A 22,424-nucleotide genomic window follows, 5' to 3' on the forward strand; every position below is an offset into this window, starting at 1 on the left:
GTGTATGCGAGTTCGAGCCGTGCTCCCATCATCATCATCATCCCTGCCAATTGCCGCGAGCTTAGGAAGACGAGAAAAGAAAGAGCCAATGAAGAGACTAAGCCCACATAGCCCGCATAGCCAGCTAACTGTTGCTGAGAACACACTACTAGTATGCAAAAGCAGCCCACCTGAAGGCAAAGCTCGAATCGGCGAAGAAGGGGAAGATCCAGCCAGCGATATCGGACCAACGCTGGACCCTGCCAGTGAAGTGAAGGTCGACTGTGTTACTCTGGACCAGCTCCAGCTGAGTGTTAGGCCTTGTGTCACTGTCTGGCCAAGGCGCACAACGGCGCGACCATGTGGGCGACCGGGACCTGCGTCCGCCACTATACGCTGATCTCATTACTCCCCGGCCATCGGGATCCTGTTCCGCAACCTCACTTGCCCTCACTTTGGCTGGCTGGCCCATCACCATTCCCCGCGCCATCTCCCTGCAGACCGTGTGAATGGACAAGAATCAACCCTAATGCTGGTCTCCAGCCATCTCTAACATGGAGCTCGCCCGTACCTGGGCGGCTGTCCCGCCCAACCCCAACCAGCCGGCGTACCTGAAACTGGATCATGAAGATGAGGTGATCTACAACGCAGGTCGCTCTGTGAAAGCTGGCACGTTTGTGGCATTGGTGGAACAACTCACGCGCCACGACCGGCTCGATATCCTCTACAACGAGACTTTTCTCCTCACGTACCCGACCTTCACCTGCGCGGCCGAACTCGTGGAACACCTCCTCCAGCGCCTCGACCTGCCCATCCCCCCAGACCTCAACGACGACGAATACGAAGACTGGCTTCAAGAGAAACAAGACCCCATCCGGATTCGCACCGTGAACATCCTCAAAGCCTGGATCGAGCGCTACTGGGTCGAGCCCCCCACCGAAGCAACAATGGACCTGCTCCGCTACATCGAATCCACCGTCCGAGCCGCCGCAGGACCAGAGGGTCTCCCGACCTGCGCGTCTCTCCTGACCATCATTGAACACCGTCTGAGCGGTCGGGACATCCTCCGTCGCCTCGTCTCCCCAATCGACCCCACCATCCCCAAGTCTATACTCCCGCGGAACATGAAGAAGCTCAAGTTTCAGTTTCTGGACCTCGACGCCACGGAGATCGCCCGCCAGCTGACCATCATCGAGTCGCAGTTCTACGCGCGTATCAAATCCTCAGAGTGTCTCAACAAGGACTGGCACAAGAAGGAGATCCACGTTCCCAACCGCATACACAACCGTGAGAGCATCCAGAACCGCGAGAGCGTCTGTACCGCCGACAGTCGCACCGCTGGTAGCTGCACCACAGCCAGCAGTGTAGAACCATACCGCAGCCACGCCAGCACTGCTATCAGCCCAGACCCCAACTACAGCGGCGTCAACGCGATGATCGCGCACTCCAACCAGATTGCCAACTGGGTGGCCGAGTCAATACTGTCGCAGGACGAGACGAAGAAGCGGGTGGCCTTGATTAAGCACTTTGTTAGCATTGCAGATGTATGTCTTCTGTTCCTTACCTCTTCATGTTCTACTTCATACGTCTCTCCCCACTTCTCTCCGTATTTCCCTTCATGTTTCCCTCCACCTTCCCTCCATCCCCCTAAATCAATACACCAGCACCTAACAACCCCACCCACAGAACTGCAACACACTCAACAACTTCGCAACCCTTCTCTCCATAATCTCCGGCCTGGGTGTATCCCCAGTCTTCCGCCTCCAACGCACCTGGGCACAAGTGCACATCCGAATCCGCACGCAGCTCGAAACAATGCGCACGATGATGTGCACAGAGAGGAACTTCACCCGGTACCGTGAACGACTACGCATCGCACAGCCTCCTTGTGTGCCTTTTCTCGGTACCATCCCCATCCCTAAGCCATCCCCAATCTAAATCCATGTATACCCACCCAACTAACAAAACGGCCCCCCGGGACCGGTTAAACAGGAATCCACCTCACGGACCTAACCTTCATAACAGACGGCAACCCCGACCACACGCCCGCATCATCGTCAATGATAAACTTCCAGAAACGCGCTCTGCTCGCCAGGATCCTGCACGAGATGCGCGGGTACCAGAGCATGCCGTACAATCTGCGGCCGGTGGGCGAGATCCAGGATTTCCTGATCGCTGAGATCCACAAGGCGGGGGAGATGGGCGAGATGGGGATGTATGAGCGGAGTTTGGTGGTGGAGCCTCGGGAGGGTCTGGGTCTGGGTCGTGGTCGTGGTCGTGGAGGGGGGGAGGATAATGGTGATGCGGGTGGGCAGAAGGGCCAGGGGGTGTTTGCGGCGACGGGGAGTCATTTGGGTTCGGTGGTTATTGCTAGTATGGCGATGAGGGGGAGGAATTAGGGAGAGTTGGGGTGGGAGAGACAATGGGAGTGGGGATAAAGAAAGGGGAAGGTGGGCTTCACATAATGTTCGGGGAGTTTGGGGATCAGATGGGTTTGGGATTGATCGGATGGGATAAATGGAAATGGCCTTGCATGCATGCATCTATGGGGGTTGGTTCAGGTTCGGGCGAAATAGGCGTTGTGATTGAAATTAGCCAGATACCCCGCGGACACGGTCTTGCTTTTCTTTTCTTTGTTTTTGCCATTTAGTCTCCACGTACCTAGGTACAAACATTCCGGAAGGATTGATGGATTTTGTGCTCCGGTCGTATATATCCAATCCAAACATTTTCACAAATTAGGTAGGGGGAATATAAACAATAAAGTACGGTATGAGCATCAAGTATGATCTCCATAAGCACAGGGGAAAATAATATTATGAAACAGGACATGGTTTTGTCATGCAGATATACACTGTATAGATCAGAAGAGATGGATGAACAAATCAGCAGTATGGCCACAAAGGAAAGTACATGGAAACATCGACACAACGTCGGTTGGGTATCTAAAATCCCAAAAGGATGGGAATATCAATATGGAATAAAGCAGAAGGCAAAGCACAATAAGAGGCGAAAGTGACATGTGCTATATTTACCGCAAGTTACGACGGGCCTTGTCAATAGCGCAGTGCCCAAGACGAGTCAGCTCCGCGACAAAGTTACCGACCATTTTCATATGCGAAATCTCGTTGTTAGTGATACGCCGAAGACGAACGTCTTTGATGAATACCGGAACGACGCTCAGCAGTGTGAGGTCTTCCTCGGCGCGGGGATCAAGCGGGTTCATCAGGATGTTGCAGAAGATGGTGAGGATGGCGGACATGGGGTAGAAGATGATCATCCTGGGACGTCAGCAAAGCCTTCCTGCCAGAAAATGTAGACTCACCAGAAGGTTTCGGCACGGATGAATCCAATCACCGAACGCAGGTAATTCAGCGTGGACCGACTGGCCTCCACTGCTAGAACCATGCTTGAGTTCACGCCCTCCATCTCGCCCATCTCCGTATTTTTCCACGCCTGGCAGCGTCCGCTAGAGCGATGGATCGTGACCATCATATAGTGATACTCTAAACGGACGACAATCCCCTGCATGCGGAGAAGGGGGTTCGAGTGGGTTTCGAACAAAGGGCCCAGTGAAGGGCGATGGGGGACGGGAACACTCAGTCGCCATTGTTCCAGCTCGTCATCCAATTCACGGATGGTCTGCAACAACTGGGCATCGGATTTGCGCAATGCGGAGGACGAATACAGGGTGCGGTAGGTTTTGGATTTGAGCATGGTGAGTCGCAGGTCACCAGGGAAGAGGGGGATGGTCACCTCATCGTAGAGATCGGGATCCTGGTCTGGCTCCGGGTACTGCATATTGCTGTAGTGCTCCGGGAGGTTGAGATCGCAGTGATCATCGTCGATGACCGGTGGCTGACCAGTCCGGAAACAAATTTCTTTGTCGTACCCGTAGCACAGCCAAAACAGCCTCCGGAGGGTTTTCTGAAACTGCCATGTCCGTTCTTCGGTTTCTGTCAGCCTACCAGCGGCCGGCCGTTCCGGAGCCAGGGTCTGACCGCCGAGGGTGAACATGATCCGGCATGCCATGGAGTGGAACTGGTTGGCCACTAGCAGCTCCCCGGTGAAAGTTCGATACGCAGACTTTAAGATGGGTTAGTCTCTTCTAACACTCGTCTCCCGAGAGTCTTACCTGCAGGATCATGCCCTGAAGCGTCTGCAAGCTGATGTCGTGGAGGATAAACGGGAGAAGGCTCTGCGCCTTAGCGGCACACAGGTCCGAGTTTATGGGGGGAAGGTCCGCGGAGGGCTCGATTTCATCGACAAATGCGAGGAACGCCAGGACACACATCCGGGCACTGGTTTGCTCGACCGACGGAGATCCCCGGGGTGGTTGGTACGCCATGTTAATCGTATCCTGGAAAAGCAATTTATCTATTATCGGAAACACAATGCGAACACCGGTCGAAAAGTAGTGGGTCGTGTACTGATCGACCACCGATCGGTCCGGAAGCTCCGGTCCACCCGGAAAGACTTGCATATTCGCATCGGGACTCATGAACAGCGGGGCTTCCTTTGGGAACTTGAAGGTAAAGATTCCCTCGAACGTGTCATCTTCCCCGGTGCGAGATCGCACCCATTCGTGACCGTCATGGGAGAAGCATGGGATGCCGCTGTAGGAGCTAAAGTCGCCGACATAGCGCCCGGCGAAATGCAGCTTGCCGAAGCACAAGCCACTGCTTGGATGTGGAACCCAATTCGGAGTCGATGTCTCACTTGACAGCGGGCTAGCCGTGCCGGGCCCATGTCCCGTGTCGAGACAGCCCTTGGATAGCAAGGAGAAACAATGCTTTGGGTGATCGTTGGTCGAGATGGACTGCATTAGCAGCTGCTCCAGCCTCTCAACTCTATCCTCGAGCTCCTCATTCGACCGAGAGGAGCGCTGGGAGGTGGAGGGCCTAGATGGTCAGCGGGGATAGGTGGATGAGACCGCAGAACCTACGTGGGATTGGGATTGGGATTGGGACTCGGATTCGGATTCGGATTCGGATTTGGATTGGAATTTGGATTTGGATTTGGATTAGGATTCGGGGGCGGGGGCGGACGAGGGTGACTGGCCTTCCTCCGCTTGGAGCCCCCGATAGGGCGGTCGAAGGTGCAGTCGAGGTTGTGGTGGCGGCACCAATTACACGGGATGGATGTATCGCATTGGATCTGTTCCGGAGGATCGGGTCAATTGGCAACCCGACTGCAGGAGGTGCGACGGTGCAACCTACCTTCCTCCGATGGCACGAGTCACAGGCCCTGGCGGTGCGGCGGAGGGGGGTGTAGGTGTAACGGTCCCCCTCGGGGGTAGGGCTGGCCGCGGGGCCTCCCTGCATGGTCGACGGGGATAGACCAGTCTGGGAATTAAGGCCGGGGTAGTTCTAGACTAGTAGCGATGGCGTTGGCACCTTCACCTTGCATGCCACCAGGAACAGGATGATTGCGCGCAGTCCCAGAGAATGACACGAAATGACACACACGAGAGACCGCCAGAAAAGCCTGCCGCTTAGTCATCGGCCCGGGCGCCTCCACGTCACGTTGGCCCTTGGCCCGATTGGGACGAGTCCATCGCAGCATCGCAGCATCGCGGCATCGCGGCATTGCCGGCAGCCTCCTGGCCTCTATCCAAGCCTGTCCTGGCTTCTCCGTTGCTGAGGCTGAATGCTGGGATCGTCTCTCTTCATATCTGTGCACTCGGGATCATTCCTTACCCGGCCAACCACCCCAGACCGCGGGTCCGACCGCACCCGAGTGGACGACTATTTTAGCCCATCCCCACCCGAGCCATATTTTCATTGAAAATAGCGTCATGCCAGCCCGGTCCCTGGTCCGAGTCAGGCTTGCCTTGGAGATGTGCATCGCCGTGGAAATTAAGTTGGCTGTCAGAAAACCTTATTTGTCCTGTTCCTTGTTAGGTGGCTTCAATGGTCCGGTGGTACAGAGCATATTAAGAGTAGTTTAAGCACCGAAGTCGGCCCACGGCTGGGGAATATATCTCTCGGGCATAGTTGCGCTGTGCGCAGCATCAATCGGAGCAACATTGAGCCTGTCCTCATCCACGGTATACCTCGGAAACGACACCTCAATATCTGTACTCGCCCATCCATGAGCTCTGAACTCCTACTGGCCTGTCCGCACGCGCCTTAGGGCGTCCAAGAATCCCCCCCGCCCCCGCGGCGCTTAAATCGCCCGAGTCGCACCACATCGGCATGATCCCTGACCTTTCTGGCGCATCCCTGCACGGATTGTTCCCAGCACTCCTTCAATAGACCATTCGCGTACATCGGATCCGTATCGAGCTCCAGCAACCTGAAAGAACGGGTTCTCGATGACCCTCCGTGAACGCGACCCCGCACGCACACAACAATATCGGGGGGTGATTCTCTGGATCCCTGTTTGTCTCGATGCCTCAAGCATGCTGTATCAGAGCACGAGGTTCCTGTGGAGGGTATTGTCGTCTGGGACGATCATGTTGAGAGCGTCATTGGCGATATGCATGGATGAAGGTGGAGGGGCTCCTTCGGTAAGGTCGACTCTTCAGGTGGACGTGGTCGCTCAGGGGTATTGGCACGGGCTTCGCTCTTGAAGAATGCGTAATTCTGGGAGAGGAGTTGGAAGACGATGCGTGGACCGACAATGTTTCGCCGGCGACGACGATGATGCGCTTGAACATGGGGATTATGGGAAGGTGGGAAGGTGGCAGTTGGAGATGGAGGTGCGGGGTGGCGGGGTGGCGGGGTCACTGTTGGTTTACGGCCATCAGGCACCATTTTGTTTGATACTACGAGACGGTACCTATATTCTTTTCAAACCAAACTGATTGAAGCATCAATTCCACACCCCGAACTGATGCAATATTACGTAGTACTGGACTAAATAGTATGACGAGGATTGTGTGCGCGCACCAATGAGGGCCCCCAAGCTCGAGTCTGACAAGCCCCTCACATGACTGAGGCATGCATCCCTTCATTACTAGTAGTACTAGTCGGTTGCCGGTCGCATCTCACCTTCACCTTCACCTTCATCTTCATTTTCACCGTCACTTCTTCACCTCACCTACAACCAACCGCCTCACCACCAAAATGCCCACCCCACCCCTCCCCCGCATCGCATGTTTCCACGGCGGCGGCTCCAAATCCACCATCTACCAAGTGCAATGCGCGCACCTCTCCAAGCTCCTCGAGAACGACTTCCAACTGATCTTCTTCGACGGTCCGTTCACACGCGACGCCGGACCGGGCATCCTCCCCGCGTTCCGCGGCCAGGAGCCCTACAAATCGTGGTTCACGAAGGACGACACCGGGACGGAGCTAGGCGACGGAAGCGGGTACGACACCACGGGCCGGGACGGGGTCGAGCGGGTCTGGAAGATGATGGAGGAGGAGGATCGGCAGCAGGCGGCGCAGGGCAGGGCGGTTGGGCCGTGGGTGGCGGCGATGGGATTCAGTCAGGGGACGAGGATGGTGGGGGGGTTGTTGCTGGATCAGCAGCGGAGGATGGAAACGGCGTGGGAGGGGGAGAAGGTGCGGGCGAAGTTGAGGTTTGGGGTGTTGTGTAACGGGAGCGGGGCGCCGATGGAGTCGGAGATTGCGAATCGTATGTCTGCTTTTTTTCTTTTTTCCTTCATTTCGTCCTTCCTTTTTCTTCCCCCCGCTATTGCTACGTGTGATGAGATGCTGACGAGGGCAGACATCAATTTCGAAAACGAGGTCGTTAAGATTCCGACAGTGCATGTCCACGGAACGAAGGATATAGTGCTGCCGCTGAGTCGGCACCAATACGACACATTTTACGATTCGGAGTCGAGGATACTATATGAGATCGATTATCACCATGCGATGCCGTGGGTGAAGGAGGAGGTCGAGCAGTTGGCATCTTTGATACGGCAGACGTACAAGGAGAACCTGTGAGACGCTAGCGGGATAGCAGAGGGGATTGGCAGGAGGCTTTCATGGTCGGAGATTACATGATTGCGCGTTTTTGGATGTTCGCTATAGACCTCTTCATATAGACCAAATCTTATTGTGACTTCATTGGATTGCTTGTTGTAAGGTGGCCTATGAGATTACAGGCTCTGTATATAATCCTGTCGCGCGTGCAGAATGGCTAAGAGAAAACTGGGGAATATGATCTTTCTTGGTCTCCAGTTAATCGAGATTCAAATTCATTTGGCAATGGAAAACAGCAGAACAGAGAACGCCTGAAACCGTGCCCTGAACGACTAAGACGGAAATCTATACGCATACTCAGCCAGAATAGACGGAAGGCTGGCGGCTAGCAAGCCATGACAATTGGCGCATAAAGAGGGAGCTAAGGAAGCCCTTTCTGGACAGACAAGGGGAGGAAGCCAGACTGTTGGTGGATTGGTTACGTGGGTCTGGGGATCGTCGGGTGGAAGATGTGTTGAGTCGAGGAGGTATGGATGGCCTTTGCAGTACAAAGCCAGAAGATGGCACACATGTTGGGTCTACATCTGAGCAGTCGCAAGACCTGCGAGACCAGTCACAGATTAATCGAAAGCAATCGCATCCGACAGAAAGCCCGGCTAATGCACCATCGATCCACATCGGACTGATCGCCTCCGGCGACGCCGCATTGACATCGCGGGAAGACCGCGATAGCATCAACCTGAAGCAGTCAGTAATCGGATTCGACACCGAAGGAATTAATCTAGTCCAGGCGCATGGGGCGTGTTTCCATCATGTATTGCCATCCACGGAGTCCATAACCATGCCGACAGCCACAAAACCAAAGCCTGGCAAAATCACGCAGCCCTGAGAGCAGCAGTCTGCGCAAAAGTGCTTCTCTCAGAATACTACCACGACCCACCAACCACATCCCACCCAACAAATGCACAAACACATGCATATGCACAAGTCCACAGACACCTCCCAATCCATGTGGGCCGGAAAACCATTCCGTGGTGGTGGCCGTGGCTCATTATCATTTCTGCAAGCGTTATTGTAGCCATGATCACGGCCAGGGTGGTCCAGGTACAGGAGGTGGAGATGCAAGACGACAGGGTGGTACCCGATTTATAATGCGCCGCGAAGAATGCGTCATTGCAGGTGAAAACAATGAAAACAATGAAAACAGGGATAGGGCCGTGGCCCTACCCCCCCATCACTGTGAGGTATAAATAAAGCTGCGACCGAAAATTCTGGACTTGCTTCTACACTGAATCTCAGGACATTGTCTGGTTTTCTGATATCATCCGTTCTTCGACGAAATTGTCTCCAGATAGCTGTCTGTCTTGATTGGACTGTTCTGTAGGCAGTTATATGATCAGCATTCAGATATTTCGATCATGATCTGAAGATTATGATGATGCAATACTAACTATAACAGCCCTGTTAAGCTCAGCAGGGATCCCAAGGAATCCCTCCGACTGGACTGGTTTGGTACGTTGATTGCTCCTTGCCACCGTTCTTGTTCTGCCCTGCCCCTGTTGCTGTTGCTCTTGCCTTGCGATGATGATCGTACCTATTTTGCCTCTTAACAAGTTCTATCACAATCTATGGTGAAACGTGTTACCTTTCAAGACGGGTCTCTGACACGCAATGCTCTTTTGAACCTGACTCGACTCATTCGATGCAGTTCATCAAGTGACTCTAGCTAATACCTTCGCTAGGATGTTATTTCCAGACCACAACTGTTACCCTAAAAGTCGCGGAAACTTATTATACTGTTATATCTGAAATAGAAGAATACTCGATAGATAGAACGAATATACTCATTGCATCCATTCAAGCATCGTCTTATTCTCTAATACCTTCTTCCTGGACCCCTGTGTTGCAACATCCACCAGCACTCTGGCCAGGTCATCCACCCAGATAGATGGTCCCATCCCAAAGACCAGCGTCCGTAGACTCGCGCCCCGTGCGAGTACCATCGCCGGGCGCGCAATGTACACCTCGACGTTGTCGTTCCGAGTTTGCTCGTACGCGGTAAGCTCGGTCTCGACTTGTCCCTGTGCGACCCATATCGTGTTAGCTGTCACCTTCATTCATCACCGATCGCAAAACCAGAATGAGAGCATACCCGGATCTTCCTTGTGTCCCCTGCAACCCACAACGATTTCGACTGATCCCGCTCCGACATCCCACCACTCAAATACACAAAGCGGAATTTGCCAGTGGGCGAAGTAGCATCGCGGGACTGGTCAAATGCACGAATAGCAGAAAGGGTGTATTCGATGTTTATCTTCCGGCCGGTTTCGTTGTCCGGGGCGCGGTTCTGGCCGAGGGCCCTGCAGTGGATTTTGTGTTAGCTTGACATTATATCTCCAGCGAAGAAAATAAGACTCGCAAGAAAGAAGACTTACCAGATACATGCTTCCGCACCCCTGAGATCATTCAGGAGCGACTCCGGGTACGTGAGGAAGTCGTCCAGGATCCGGACGGTAAGCTTGGGGTGGGCGGAGACGGTCGCGGGAAGGGGGCGGCGGGAGAGAGCGACGATCGAGCTGATGGTCGGGCTTTGCAGGCAGTGGGCTAGGATTTCCCGGCCGATGAAGCCAGTGCTGCCGGTGAGGATGACTTTCATCGTCGAAGATTATGAGTTTCTCTGGGTAGTTCCTCTTCATGAGTTGGTCTGCGGAGGTGGTGAGATATAAAGCGCTGATACCCTCGGAGACACCGGGGATAGCGGGGCTAAGCCCTGCAACATTGAGAATCCAATCAGGAGGTGATGCCCACAATTTACCACCTCGCGACTCCTGTTAGGAAACACTTCGCTGTTATCAAAGGTCCTTTCCATACCAAAGTGCTTGCCGGTGGCATTGATAATACTGAATTGAGTCGGTGAACGGATTGACCACAGGAGCCAAAAGTTACAAGGCAGAACCGGTATCGCTGACCCTCCCCCATTGGAGACTGGTATCTGAATCGTCATCGTAATTCGAAATCGAATCCATGGGCGCTATAGTATCTGGCTCTTGCTGAGATGCTTCCTCGGAAGCAAGAGCATTCTGCCATGCTCCCCAGTCCCGACTGTATGACCTGCTCGATGTTCTTGGATCGTGGAGATGGAGTGCATATGGTGGGAGTTGGAACTGGCGTGGAGGCGCTCTCTCATCATAGACAAATCCCGGTTCAGAGGGAGGGGCGATATCGCCATCCATATCCGTGTCCACCATATTGTGTTCAGAGCCAAACACTTCGTCCTGGTACACCTCCGAGAGAGACTCATTGGAAATCTCATCAAGTTCCATAGATTCTGTGCCACCAAAAGCCACTTTAGAGATCATGTCCTTGACATTCAGAGGGTTAGCTTTAGACTGACCATATGCATAACAATCCTCTATGTAGGCGGGACTGTCCCAGCGACGATGCGCCATTTGATCCAGCTGAAGATCATTCGAAGCCAAAGGGGATGGAGCTCTCGCTCGAGGCATGACTTTCTGATGCATGTAGCGTATTCGTGAAAATGCCTCTTCCTCGTTCATCAGAGGTGATCGAGGCACGTTATCGGGAGGAATACTACCATCAGCACTCTGTGGTACATCAAGTTCAATTTCATCAGCTAGTTCAAGAACACGGGCTGTCTCTTGAATATTGAAGTCCAGAGAGCAATTATAACTACTCGTTGTTTCTAATTAGCAACATGCGTCAGACTTCAACGGTGCTTTACTCACCAAGTTACCCACTTTTTCTCTGATAACATTTCATTGTGTATTGCATGACATCGAGGACAACTATGCTCCGACATAGCTGTTGCGCGCTTGAATGTCATACTCATCATAATTTTTGCCCCTGGCATCATGATTCGGTGCCAGTCGTCGATTCCCACAGCAGTCCCCTCAGCATGGTCTTGTAATTGATATTCCCGCCGACCTACTTTTGCAAAGCCTGGTAGGTTTCTGAACAGGATTTTGAGGATATCATGAAAGTCCTGTAGGAACATCAGTGTATAGGTCGGGAATCTGAGGCGAGTTTTTCTAACCTCCAAGGAGTTGCAGAAAACTCGCGGTATGTAAATACTCCGCGCAGCCCGACTGGCATCGAGAAGAAGAATTGGTAGATCGGCAGGGGCCAACCCTCCCGTCCAGTTGTACTCTATTTCTCGAGGGATGGAGGCCATGCGGCACTCTTTGATCCGATCAGCCAACTCCTTGATTTTGTTTTCTATACCCCGGAGCTGCGACAGTGATTCATCTTGCGACCGTTCAGTACGGGTTGTGTTCTCACTACATCAATATTGTCAGAGAGGTCATCTAGAAGGGAGAGGTGAGAAAATACCTTGATGTTCTTGTAACTGTGTGAACTGCTTCAGTATGGTCCCATAAGCTCGGTGTTGTCTTACCTTCAATTAATGAGTCAAGCTTGGAATTGACTGTGTCAAGCCCCTCCCACACCGAGGAACAAGCGTTGGCAGAAATGGGCGTCTCGCGGAATGAGGAGAGCGATCGTCGCTTGCTCCAGCGATCCAACGACGCATCGGCGGGTCTTTTAGAGCTGCAGCTCATTGGGGGCAGTAGGGCGTTATCAAGTGGACGGGGAGGGCAAGCTTTTCATAGATGTCGGAGGCGATGTATTGGCAAGGCTTTGTCTGTCAGCCTGGTGTCTGAAAGGTTGACCAAGAGGAAGAGTTCTTCGAGTGTGAGTAACGCCAACAGGCGAGGCCGTGTTTGTTACACCACATCACCTGACAGCAGCAGCTGCCTAATTAGGAAGTAAGTAGGCTGGCAATGACTGAACTGGGTAAAGTACTAGTAGTAGTGTCTTGCATTATGCCGCAGCGAAAAAGCATCCATAAAATCAGAAATCATACCCATCAAACCAAATCTATAAGCTAAATACACATGAAGCGAACTCGCCCAAGAAAGACATGACAACTAGATCCAAATCACCAATCTTTAATACTTCGGGTTCTCCTGAGTTCCAGTTGGAGAATAATAAGGGGCCTCCTGGGGCACATGATGCTGTGCCTCCTGTCCATATTGATGTTGCGCTCCCGATCCCTCAGCAGGGCTGTATGGCTGATACTGCGCCCCCTCTGCGGGCGGGTGTTGCGCTTCCTGGCCCGGATGGTATGGATGATAATGCGTCCCCTCGGCAGCGGGATTTTGCGGGGCTTGGTCCTGGTGGAATTGCGGTCCCTCGCCAGGAGGATAGGGTTGGTATTCTGGGTCTTGGCTTGGGTGGTATGGTGCTCCCTGGGGGGGTTGGTAGGGAGCTGCCTGCTCGGAGTGGTATTGTGCGCCCTGGTCGGAGGGAAATTGTGCACCCGGCCTGGGAGGTAGTGGCGGACCCTGGTAAGGGTTATGTTGAGGCCCTTGACCAGGAGAATATTGCTGCGCTTGGCCGGGAGGATACTGTCCAGACGGCGCTCCCGTCTGCATCATATTCGTATTCGAAAGGTCCTCAGCCGCATAATCACTAGGACTCGGGCCCGTCGGGGCCTGCACACCGGCAGGGGCATGATCGAAGCTGGCATCACCCTGCGCGGAACGAATGGTATGGGTCAACATGCCGACAGACGGATTCCTGGTCCTGGCCTGACCAGCCAGGATCTCCTTGGCGGCAATCTTCCTGCCATAGAACCGCTCATTCTCATCGGACCGCTCAATCACAATCGTGCCATCAATCTGCACTCCAGCATAGAACCCACGACTCTTGACATAGCACCAGATCGGGGCCCTGCGCTTATGCACCTCCGACTCAATGACGCCACCCATTCCAATCGGCCCCGCCGCAACAGTGATCTCACTGCCCAGTGTGACTCTCACCTTGGTGAACGCCTCCAGCGCCTCATAGGTATTTATCACCATCACACAATCATAAATATCTGCGCCGACCAAAAACCCCAAACCCGCAGTATGCAACAAAATGCCCGAGGGGGCACTCCACTCTCCCGTCTCCGGCACCCTGGCCAACAAAACACCACTACCTCCGGCCCCACTAAACCACAAGCCGGTCCTCATGGCCGTGAAAATCACCAACCCCTTCGCATCGCGAATAACCTCCGACGGGATCTTCTTCAACACCTTCTGTTTCCCCTTCGGCCCATCGATCTTCTCCTTCTCCTTCTTATGCTTCTGGTTCTGCTGCTGTTGTTGTTTCCCCGCCTCAGCCCCACTGACCGCGGGCGCAGTCTGAGTGGCCGGCTCGTCGACATACACGCCATCCTTGCAGAAGCTGCGCAGGATGCGGGCGACCTTCTCGCTCTCCTTGTCGAGGGTCATGGGCCAGAAGGCCTCGGAGCCGAGTTTGTTGCTGAGCCGGTTGACGGGGCCGCCTAGTTTGTCGAGGGCGTCCCAGGCTTTGTCGAAGCCCTTTTTGCTGTACACTTTTGTTTTGTCCCACATTGTGTTGTGGGTGGTGGGGGGTTGAGACATGGTGGTTGGTACAAATTGTGGAGTGAGGGGTGAGAGGTGGTGGGTCGGTTTGTTAGGAAGCGGTGGTTGTCGTAAACTGTGAAGGGGTTGCTGGAGGGTGTTGCTCTTTCAGGAGAACGTTGGATGTCCAAACAAGACAGAATGAAGAGGAGGGGCAGACCGGCGGTTTAAGAGGAAAGGGGAGACTGACGTAGGGGAGCGAAGGCATCAACAGGCATCAACAGGCATCAACAATCCGACCCGCTAAGCCTTCGGGATGTCGCAATCCTTGCCCGTTGCGGTCTAGCGCGGGGGTCTGGACGAGTGCCTCGAACAGCAGGCATCCACATTCACCGGCTGTTGGCTGAAGAGCCGAAGAATGGGTTGGCATCTCCCGAGTCAGGATGAGGCTGTGTCATGGTCAACGCTCCAGTGGTTCTTCAGCATATGCTGCTCTGCCACCCCAATAATAGGCAGCCAGAATACTTCTATCCGCGCACGAGGTTGAATCATTGCAGGGCGTGCATCGGAGAGTTAAGCTGATCGGCACAATGACGTTGCTGATGTTCCAGGTGTTCCCATTCACCATTAATGAGTAAACGAATCGCCTCAGCCAAACCACCAGACCATAAAGCTCGCACATGGCCAATCAAAGACAGTCGACTGTAGATTTCACAAAAAAAAAATAGACAATCTCCTCGTACTCGTATTCAACACCAACTACTCCACATATACACACGCTGATCAGTTACTAAAAGCATCACCCTCAACCCCTCCCCGGACTACGGATCGGATCCTTCTCGGCGCCCTCGATCTTACTCAAAAAGTCCCTCGCGGCCTCGGGATCATCCGCAAACACGTGCTCCGCGACCATCCTGCGCGGCGTCTCGCCCAACCACTGGAACAACGAGAAATCGCGGAACCGATCGGCACGGAAAATCTCCAGCACCTCGACCTCCTCCTCGTCACTGAGATTCTCAATGAAATGGCCCATGTTCTTGGGCACGATGCCGACGTCCCCAGCGACATAGTCGAAGGTGCGCGCGGTGCCCTCGGCGGCGAAGATGGTGACGCGGGCGCGGCCCCGTTTGAAGTACGACCATTCGTCGGCGTTGGGGTGCCAGTGCATCTCGCGGATGGCGCCGGGGTGGATGGTCAGGTGGGCAGCGGCGACGGTCTTGGAGATGGGGAAGTTGGCGGAGTCGGTGATGCGGACGTCGCCGCCGGTGGTGCGTTCGGGTTCCTGGGCGAGCATCTTGTGGGTGAAGCGTTGCTTGGAGGCCTTGAAGTTGCGGGGGAGCTCTTTGGGGATGGAGTCGGGACGGAGCCTTGGAAGATGTATTTCTCGGCCGTGGGGATGTTCTTGAAGGTCTGCGGGCGCATGCGGAAGTTTTCGGCGAGCACCGACTTGGGGGTGTGGGCTGGAGGGGTTGGTTAATGTGGGTGGGATTGTTTGGTGAGTGTTGGGGAAGGGAAGGAAGAAGGACGTACCCATCCAGTCGGTTAGCAGGAAGGTCGACTCCTCGGAGAAGTTCCCATCGTCAAAGATGAGCAGGAACTCGGTTCCGTTGGGACTGAGACCCTGCAGGGAATGGGGATGGCCCGAAGGGAAGTACCACAGATCACCCTCCTCGAGGTCGTCGATGAAACTGGCGCCCTCCAGGTCCAGACCGGTCACTCGCACGCGCCCGGCCAGCACGTACGCCCACTCGGCTTCGCGGTGCCAGTGCAGCTCGCGAATGACACCCTCGTCGAGACGCATGTTGACCCCTGCAAGCTCCTTGCTAGTGCCGAGCTCGCGGACGGTGGTCTGACGCGTCCATCCGCCCTCCTGCGGGGGGTTTAGCACCATCACACTGCATGTGGAGATGGAGGAATGGGGGAATGGTTACCTACCTCGATGCGGATGTGGGAGTCGGCGAAACTCCAGCGCATGTTGGGCATGTTGCCGTGGTCGGTGCTGGGGGGACGCACCATGTCGGGGTTCTGGCGCTCACGGTCCTTGTTCCGCGGCCCCATGATGGTGGCCCCATCGCCCATGCGCCAGGGGAGGGGTTCGCGGTCCTCTCCGACCGAGTCGATCTTGTGGTCATAGGGATCGTGATGGTCTGGGGTGAAGGGGGGTTGCTCTTGGAAGAAGACGGATGGGGACGAGGCGGGCACCCGCAACAATTGCTGGTATGCGTCATTGGGGACCGGGTTGCCCTGGCCCTGGCCGACGAGGGCCGCCACGGTCGCGACCGTCAGCAGGAGGTGGGAGGAAAGGGGTATGTGCATGGTTGGGAGGAGTCGAGGTCGGAGAACTTGGTGGGTGTCCTCTCAGCCCTACACGCTGGCCATATTTATACTCTCTGTGCCTTGTGGGAGACACTCCATCATCTAGTCTTCCGACTGTTCCGAACGGCCAGTGAGGAGTACCCAAGAAGCTCACAGCCGGACAGACAGTGGGGCTTCGCTGCGCGAATTTCACCCAAGTAAAGCTTGGTATGCTTGTTTGGGGAAGGGGGGAGGCATTGGTGGAGTGGTCAGCCCTACAGGGCCGGGCACACGTCATGGTGCGTCACGGGCGGGTTGGGGATGGAGACAAGACAAACATTTTCTCCCTCTCATTTCCCCCCATCCGTCTTACCCGTGGGCACTCTATAAGTCCCCGCTCGCCGTCGCGTCCACCTCTGCCACCAAGAGACAGAGCACAGGGGTCATCCGTACGATAATTGCTGCCTACACGCACCCCTGGACGTGTGCAACCACTCCAGCCCCCGTCCGGCCTCACAGACCCCTTCTGGCCCCTCTCCCCTCAACTCCCCTCGCCAGAATCCAGCAACGACCACGATGGCGCGCGAAACCCCCCGCTACCAGCCCTTTCCCGCGCAGGAGAGCGATCCCCTGCTGGGGCCCAGATACGGGGCCAAAGACTCGCCCCTCAGCCGACTCCGCCGACATCTCCGCACGGAGGTCAATCCCCGCAGGGGCGACCTTCTCCTCATCTGCTGCTACGTGATCACGGGACTGTTGGACAGCGCGGCGGTGTTCATCTGGGGCTCGTTTGTGAGCATGCAGACGGGCAACACGGTGTACTTTGGGCTGGGGCTGGCCGGACTGGACGAGACGCAGCGCTGGCTGAAGTCGCTGATCTCCATCGGCAGTTTCTGCGTCGGCTCCTTCGCCTTTGCCTGGTTTCACCGCCTCTTCCGCTCGCCGCGCCAGCGCGCCGCCCTCGCCCTGTCATTCACCCTGCAGACGGTCTGTGTCGCCGTCGCCGCGACCATCGTCACCCTGAAGCAGACCGGTAGGGATGACCTGCTGTCGTGGAAGATCGCCGTGCCGCTGGCGCTGGTCGCGTTCCAGAGTAGCGGGCAGGCCGTCACCAGTCGCGTCCTCAGGTTTAGTAGTCTGACCAGTGTGGTCCTCACCAGTATCTACTGTGACCTGTTCTCGTATCCGGAGCTCATGTCGACGAATGCCATCAAGGATCCCGATGAGTGGAGGCGGGTGGGAGCCGTGCTGGGACTGCTGCTGGGAACTCTGCTGGGGGGATCGTGGGCCAAGAGCGCGGTCGGGCTGCCGGGCGCATTGTGGACGGCGGTGGTCTTGAAGGGGATGATTGCCATGGCCTGGCTGTGGTGGAGGGGCGCGGACGAGACAGAGCGACAGGAAGAGTAGTAGTTAGTGTGCTGCCTCGGGAGGTAGCCTCGGGGCTACTCGATAAGATTGGGATCCCTGTCTTCAGGCTCCCGCTTATATTCGCCTGCAATTTTGGGTGTTCCATGTACCTGGTCATCGTCATCACACACCAACCATGCATCCTCCATATTACGCGGGGAAGTCAAGAACGTGTCAGTCGTATTGCCTGAAGACCCAAATATTTGTATTAACAACACACCATACAATCTACCTCGGTCCAGGTATCGGCAAAGAGTAATTAGGCCGACATATTCACTGCTCCCGGGCCCGAATCATCGCTTGTCCGCTTCGGCTTAACAACGAATTTCCGATTTTCATTATTCTGTCCAGTCCCCTCATGACACCCCGCCTATCCATCAGAGTACATCCTCACCACAGACTGACAATTCTAGGCTTGCAAACCCCCACCAGGATCGGGTCTGCGATAAACCTCATTTGGAAGTTCTCTATCATCATGATATGACTTCACTGGGTGTTAGTATACCCACCTCAGTGAAGCATTATATATTTCCTCAAATGTGAATATTCAGTGTCGCACAGCAACCATACATTTCCATAGCCCACTGTCTGTATTTGTACAATGTCTGATAGATATATTTAGCATCTTTGTCCAATTTAAACTTTTTTCAACCGATCGGAGAAAGTGCGTTCATTCGACAATAAGCTGGTCGATAGCCGACGTCCCAAGCCGGGAACCCCAGGCGAACGACCCGATAGTAACACCGATTCAACTCGAGAAAGAGAACTAAGTAACTATCTTTATCCGGGATGCCCGAACAGCCAGTGTAAATATCTCTCTCTGGGTTCTGTCCGTATTTTCTATCGAATGGAAAGTCCGGAATATTTAATTCCTCTCATCACCCACCACAGCATACAAAAATTGGAACCCACAAAGTCCAGGGCGAAATAAGTAAGCAGGGTAAGCTAACGCCACTAGATAGCTAGGTAGGAATAGGATTTACTTTTCGCCCAATGAGGGAATATCTACTCCGTAGTGGCGGAAAAATCTCCGCCCAGGGCTTGCTTCATAAAAGGTATTCCCATTTCCGAATTATGAATCCTGGATCCTGCCAGGATTGGATTCCCGGCATTTTCACATCATATCTGGCAAAAATTGACTTTTTTGTTTTCTTTTGCTCCTGTTGAACTCACACAGTCCCAATCTACAAGATGACCTACGAACCACACCACACCATACATAGACAAAAACAAGAACAAGAACAAGAACAAAAGTAAGGGTAAATAAACATCATTTCATCTCAGCCATTCATTCCGCACATAAGCGACATCAATCAAGTATCATCTCCACACACAACAAAAAAGGGTATCAAAACTCCACCTCATCCCACCTCCTCACATCCCCAACCCCATCATCCTACTTATACTATATATCCAACCTAAATAACCGCCGCCGCAACCGCCACCACCGCAGCCGTAACCATCGCCCTGGCGGGCCCCACGACACCCCCCGCAGCAACCCCCGGGGTTTCCGTAGCCGCGGGCGCCGTGAACGAATTGACCCCCCCGGTGACCAACAACTCATCATACTGGACCTTATCGGTCGCAAACTTGGCCTTGGTGGAGGTGGACGTGGCATAGGTAGAGCCATCATAGGTGCCGGTCGCCTGATAGCTCAGGGAACACGAGACGGACTCGGTGAGGGAGGTGAACGAACAGGCCCAGTCGCGGGTGGCGGTGACGGCGTCGCTGCCGGAGCTCCAGGCCGTGTAGACGCCGGTGAAGCTGGCGGTGGTTTCGCCCTGGATCATGGTCCAGGGGTGGTCGATGTGGCAGAGCGAGGTGGCGGCGCCGCTGAGGCAGCTGACTTTGTAGGTCGTTTCGAGCGCGTTGATGCTGACGACGGTGGCGCCGGTCGAGGTGTAGCTGGGGATGGTCACGGACCAGTCGGGGATGAGCACGCCGACGATGGTGGAGGTGGTGGTGGCGGTGGTGAGAGTGGTGAGGGTGGTGAGGAGGGTGAGGAGGGGGAGGAGGGGGAGGGTGAGTTGCATTTTGGATGTTGGAGTTGGAGTTGGGGGTGATGGTTCTGGTGGTGGTGGCTACAGGGGATTGAGCTGTGTAACACTACCTGAAGAGAGACTCAGAAAAAGAAAGAGAGAGGGGCAAAGGCAGAGGGCACAAGCGTGAATTTAAGCAACACAAACTAACTACTACTAGGCATCAATCACCAATCACCCATCACCATCACCATCAGATGTCACCCTCAGTCCAGAGCCTCGGTCAGGGCAAGCGAACAAAGACAAAGGGTCCTGAAGGCGCCGGACATTCCAACATCCGCGGGGGCCATTCGGATTGGCCCGGGACGGACAGGGGTCCGGCGCTAAGGGAGAAGTGCTGGGATACGATTGGAGAGGTCTCACCTCGGGGCGGGCCCGGAGGGACCAAAGTACCCAAAACGCTCCCCGATATGCTTCGATATGGACGGGCAGCGCGCTAGACATCCCGCTAGTGGACGGAGAGGGTTTGGGAGGCTTAGGGGCGAGATGGGGGCCGGGTTTATGAGCTGAGATTGGACGCTTGGGCTGCTCGGACTCGGACAGAGTCCTGGGTTGCGGTTGTGACCGTGAGTCATGAGGCTACTCGGGCAGGCTAGCTTGTTGGTTTTCAAGGTCGTGATGTGGGCGCGAATAATCGGGGAGTTGTTGGCCTTGCCCTGGGGTTTGACCGGAACAGCGGTGCGACGGTGGACTGGACGTCAGGTGATCCCCTGTGCGACTGGGATAATCATTCGTCTAACGTGGTTCTATTAGGGGTATGACATTTAAAGACAGGGACGTGCACAGCATCAATCACCATCGAGAGCTTCCTCTTCCTCCAAAAGCAGACGGAAGACCGTCATTCAGACCCAGACACCGCTGAGCGACTCGACGGCGTACCGGTTGGTTCGCCCTACTTGGGACCACTCCCGCCGAGTCATCAGATTGAAGGGTGTCATCGACGCCCCGGCGGGGGGAGGAGGAAGCCACAGCGGCTCGGTGTGGTAGACCGGCGCCCCTTCCGTGCCATGCGGAAGAGTCATGAACGTGATGGAGTAGAGCGGATGCTCATCCGTCATGGTGGGACTTGCAGCCACGGAGAAATCGTACACGCGGGCGGTATCGGGGATGAGCTGGTCTTCGCTGGGGACCGTCCCCGGAGACAAGTTGAGACAAGCCTCCTCGATCTCAATGATGCGCGAACAGATGGTGTGGTAGTGGGGGACATAGAAGATGAACTCGTGCTTCGGAATCCGCAGCAGCAGATCCAAGGCCCGACGTCGAAGATGCGGCCAGCGACACTTCCACGCGACCGTCTGCAGGGGGTACATCACCCATGTATCCAGAGTGAGCGTCCGCGATATTTCATCGTGATAGATCCCCGTCTCCCCGACCAGCCGCTCGACAATCTCCAGGATATCCTCATAGTTCGCGCGAAACGTGTCCCACCCGGACTCGGTCCCCACGCGGTGCCGGTCTGTCCCGATTCGGACCGAGTGCCATAGCAGGCGGATGGCATCACAGGCGTTTCTCTCTGCTCGATTCCAGGTCGACTCCTTCCGTCGGACGAGGTCTTCGAAGGTGACTTTCCAGCGTTCAGTCGCCTGTGCCACCCACAGCACGCGACTCTGAGCGGCAGCACACGGGAATCCCGCCTGCCTGGTGATCTCCTCCCAGTCCTGGAACGCGCCGATCGAGTAGACGGTTGTATCGAGGAGGGCGACGCGAGCCTCCTGGGGCGTCATGAACTGGTGGTTGAGCACGAGCCGACCGACGTCATCCAGGGGGTTGAAATAGACCTTGTCGCTGGGTGGGCGGGCCACATGCTTGAACGCGGCGCGTTCGTATGTGGTCATGGAAAGCGACACCAAGATCGGAACCAGTTCCAGCTCCACCCAGGAGATCCGAGATGTGCCCTGCCGGCGCCAGGCTCGTACGAGGTTGAGGCCATCCATGACATGCAAGGAGGCGGCAGAGGCATTCAGGCGGAAACACTCAAGTGATGCGAACAGGATCCGCGTCACCATCTCCACTGGCATGGCGTCGATGCCCACGGGGGTCTTTTCAATCGTGTTTCGGATGGCTCGGTTGTACAGGGCCAGCGATAGATTCTCCTGGGAGGTCTGCTGCGGGCCAGCGACCGTGGCGGTGCTGTGGGCCTCGTGTAGGATGCCGATGGCAGCAACCGCGTGGCGGATTGTCGGTTCGGACAGACTGAGTTGCAGGACGGTGCCGCTCCAGAACACAGCGCCAAAGTAGCCCGCCAGGTGCGAGGCCGACCGGCGGAAGAAGAACTCCAACGCGCGAGACTCGGCTGGAGGCACCGAGGCGCTCACCTGGGCCAGCTGCTTTGCGATGTTCAACGAATACGGCATGGGCATGTAGCCGTCACATCGTCTCCCTGTGCTGGTGCATCTGCACCCGGGCGGTCAGTTGCCCTGCTCTGCGGCTCTGAAACC

At 55.3% G+C, this 22,424-nt stretch overlaps 11 protein-coding genes across 11 annotated transcripts; 3 read left to right on the forward strand and 8 right to left on the reverse strand.

Annotated features, from left to right (window-relative positions):
* Nucleotides 1-527: 527 nt before the first annotated feature.
* On the forward strand, nt 528-2,378 carry BO70DRAFT_300275 (Ras-GEF domain-containing protein; the record flags this gene model as incomplete). Its single annotated transcript, XM_025539666.1, has 5 exons — nt 528-1,266; nt 1,387-1,523; nt 1,666-1,882; nt 1,972-2,229; nt 2,263-2,378. Coding segments are annotated over 5 exons (1,467 nt in total), but the record flags the coding sequence as incomplete, so codon positions are not given.
* A 361-nt stretch (nt 2,379-2,739) lies between these two features.
* BO70DRAFT_382626 (uncharacterized protein) lies at nt 2,740-5,582 on the reverse strand. The gene is made up of 5 exons (XM_025545545.1): nt 5,199-5,582; nt 4,925-5,136; nt 4,115-4,880; nt 3,305-4,065; nt 2,740-3,260 (listed from the first exon to the last, which is right to left on the reverse strand). The coding sequence occupies exons 1-5, from the start codon at nt 5,301-5,303 to the stop codon at nt 3,011-3,013; spliced, it is 2,094 nt and encodes a 697-aa protein (XP_025395440.1). The 5' UTR covers nt 5,304-5,582; the 3' UTR covers nt 2,740-3,010.
* Nucleotides 5,583-5,769: 187 nt separating this feature from the next.
* BO70DRAFT_432583 (uncharacterized protein) lies at nt 5,770-6,640 on the reverse strand (the record flags this gene model as incomplete). The annotated part of the gene is made up of 4 exons (XM_025548332.1): nt 5,770-6,087; nt 6,168-6,276; nt 6,328-6,406; nt 6,502-6,640. 4 exons carry the CDS (start codon nt 6,638-6,640, stop codon nt 5,926-5,928), a joined length of 489 nt encoding a protein of 162 aa, XP_025395441.1. The 3' UTR covers nt 5,770-5,925.
* Nucleotides 6,641-7,049: 409 nt separating this feature from the next.
* BO70DRAFT_300112 (uncharacterized protein) lies at nt 7,050-7,877 on the forward strand (the record flags this gene model as incomplete). The annotated part of the gene is made up of 2 exons (XM_025539661.1): nt 7,050-7,563; nt 7,657-7,877. 2 exons carry the CDS (start codon nt 7,050-7,052, stop codon nt 7,875-7,877), a joined length of 735 nt encoding a protein of 244 aa, XP_025395442.1.
* Nucleotides 7,878-9,676: 1,799 nt separating this feature from the next.
* BO70DRAFT_344547 (putative nucleoside-diphosphate-sugar epimerase) lies at nt 9,677-10,548 on the reverse strand. Its single transcript, XM_025541461.1, has 3 exons — nt 10,292-10,548; nt 10,009-10,216; nt 9,677-9,937 (listed from the first exon to the last, which is right to left on the reverse strand). The coding sequence occupies exons 1-3, from the start codon at nt 10,510-10,512 to the stop codon at nt 9,701-9,703; spliced, it is 666 nt and encodes a 221-aa protein (XP_025395443.1). The 5' UTR covers nt 10,513-10,548; the 3' UTR covers nt 9,677-9,700.
* Nucleotides 10,549-10,798: 250 nt separating this feature from the next.
* BO70DRAFT_400153 (uncharacterized protein) lies at nt 10,799-12,433 on the reverse strand (the record flags this gene model as incomplete). Its single annotated transcript, XM_025546902.1, has 5 exons — nt 10,799-11,461; nt 11,806-11,859; nt 11,911-12,154; nt 12,207-12,222; nt 12,271-12,433. The coding sequence occupies 5 exons, from the start codon at nt 12,431-12,433 to the stop codon at nt 10,799-10,801; spliced, it is 1,140 nt and encodes a 379-aa protein (XP_025395444.1).
* Nucleotides 12,434-12,656: 223 nt separating this feature from the next.
* BO70DRAFT_365901 (DUF500 and UBA/TS-N domain protein) lies at nt 12,657-14,477 on the reverse strand. Its single transcript, XM_025544190.1, has one exon. It carries the CDS (start codon nt 14,303-14,305, stop codon nt 12,824-12,826), a length of 1,482 nt encoding a protein of 493 aa, XP_025395445.1. The 5' UTR covers nt 14,306-14,477; the 3' UTR covers nt 12,657-12,823.
* A 573-nt stretch (nt 14,478-15,050) lies between these two features.
* On the reverse strand, nt 15,051-16,569 carry BO70DRAFT_432587 (Bicupin, oxalate decarboxylase/oxidase; the record flags this gene model as incomplete). Its single annotated transcript, XM_025548333.1, has 4 exons — nt 16,181-16,569; nt 15,776-16,115; nt 15,608-15,705; nt 15,051-15,539 (listed from the first exon to the last, which is right to left on the reverse strand). Exons 1-4 carry the CDS (start codon nt 16,559-16,561, stop codon nt 15,051-15,053), a joined length of 1,308 nt encoding a protein of 435 aa, XP_025395446.1. The 5' UTR covers nt 16,562-16,569.
* Nucleotides 16,570-16,903: 334 nt separating this feature from the next.
* BO70DRAFT_365902 (YoaK family protein) lies at nt 16,904-18,389 on the forward strand. The gene has a single exon (XM_025544191.1). The coding sequence runs from the start codon at nt 17,117-17,119 to the stop codon at nt 17,945-17,947; it is 831 nt and encodes a 276-aa protein (XP_025395447.1). The 5' UTR covers nt 16,904-17,116; the 3' UTR covers nt 17,948-18,389.
* Nucleotides 18,390-19,037: 648 nt separating this feature from the next.
* On the reverse strand, nt 19,038-20,054 carry BO70DRAFT_365903 (uncharacterized protein). The gene has a single exon (XM_025544192.1). It carries the CDS (start codon nt 19,978-19,980, stop codon nt 19,366-19,368), a length of 615 nt encoding a protein of 204 aa, XP_025395448.1. The 5' UTR covers nt 19,981-20,054; the 3' UTR covers nt 19,038-19,365.
* A 622-nt stretch (nt 20,055-20,676) lies between these two features.
* Nucleotides 20,677-21,946, reverse strand: BO70DRAFT_365906 (uncharacterized protein). Its single transcript, XM_025544193.1, has one exon. The coding sequence runs from the start codon at nt 21,819-21,821 to the stop codon at nt 20,829-20,831; it is 993 nt and encodes a 330-aa protein (XP_025395449.1). The 5' UTR covers nt 21,822-21,946; the 3' UTR covers nt 20,677-20,828.
* Between the last annotated feature and the right edge of the window lie 478 nt (nt 21,947-22,424).

The sequence above is a fragment of the Aspergillus heteromorphus genome (assembly GCF_003184545.1).
Source record: "Aspergillus heteromorphus CBS 117.55 chromosome Unknown BO70scaffold_34, whole genome shotgun sequence".
In the NCBI taxonomy this organism is placed as follows: Eukaryota; Fungi; Ascomycota; class Eurotiomycetes; order Eurotiales; family Aspergillaceae; genus Aspergillus; species Aspergillus heteromorphus.

What these genes read in the sequence shown, in the direction of transcription:
- BO70DRAFT_382626 (XM_025545545.1), bottom strand. Translation starts at nt 5,303, where the DNA reads ATGCAGGGAGGCCCCGCGGCCAGCCCTACCCCCGAGGGGGACCGTTAC. An exon ending in ACTCGTGCCATCGGAGGAAG is followed by an intron (nt 5,137 to 5,198) that starts GTAGGTTGCACC and finishes CCTCCGGAACAG; the next exon opens with ATCCAATGCGATACATCCAT. An exon ending in ATCCGTGCCGAAACCTTCTG is followed by an intron (nt 3,261 to 3,304) that starts GTGAGTCTACAT and finishes CTGACGTCCCAG; the next exon opens with GATGATCATCTTCTACCCCA.
- BO70DRAFT_344547 (XM_025541461.1), bottom strand. Translation starts at nt 10,512, where the DNA reads ATGAAAGTCATCCTCACCGGCAGCACTGGCTTCATCGGCCGGGAAATC. An exon ending in GGTGCGGAAGCATGTATCTG is followed by an intron (nt 10,217 to 10,291) that starts GTAAGTCTTCTT and finishes AATCCACTGCAG; the next exon opens with GGCCCTCGGCCAGAACCGCG. An exon ending in GGGACACAAGGAAGATCCGG is followed by an intron (nt 9,938 to 10,008) that starts GTATGCTCTCAT and finishes TGGGTCGCACAG; the next exon opens with GGACAAGTCGAGACCGAGCT.
- BO70DRAFT_365901 (XM_025544190.1), bottom strand. Translation starts at nt 14,305, where the DNA reads ATGTCTCAACCCCCCACCACCCACAACACAATGTGGGACAAAACAAAA.
- BO70DRAFT_365902 (XM_025544191.1), top strand. Translation starts at nt 17,117, where the DNA reads ATGGCGCGCGAAACCCCCCGCTACCAGCCCTTTCCCGCGCAGGAGAGC.
- BO70DRAFT_365903 (XM_025544192.1), bottom strand. Translation starts at nt 19,980, where the DNA reads ATGCAACTCACCCTCCCCCTCCTCCCCCTCCTCACCCTCCTCACCACC.
- BO70DRAFT_365906 (XM_025544193.1), bottom strand. Translation starts at nt 21,821, where the DNA reads ATGACCACATACGAACGCGCCGCGTTCAAGCATGTGGCCCGCCCACCC.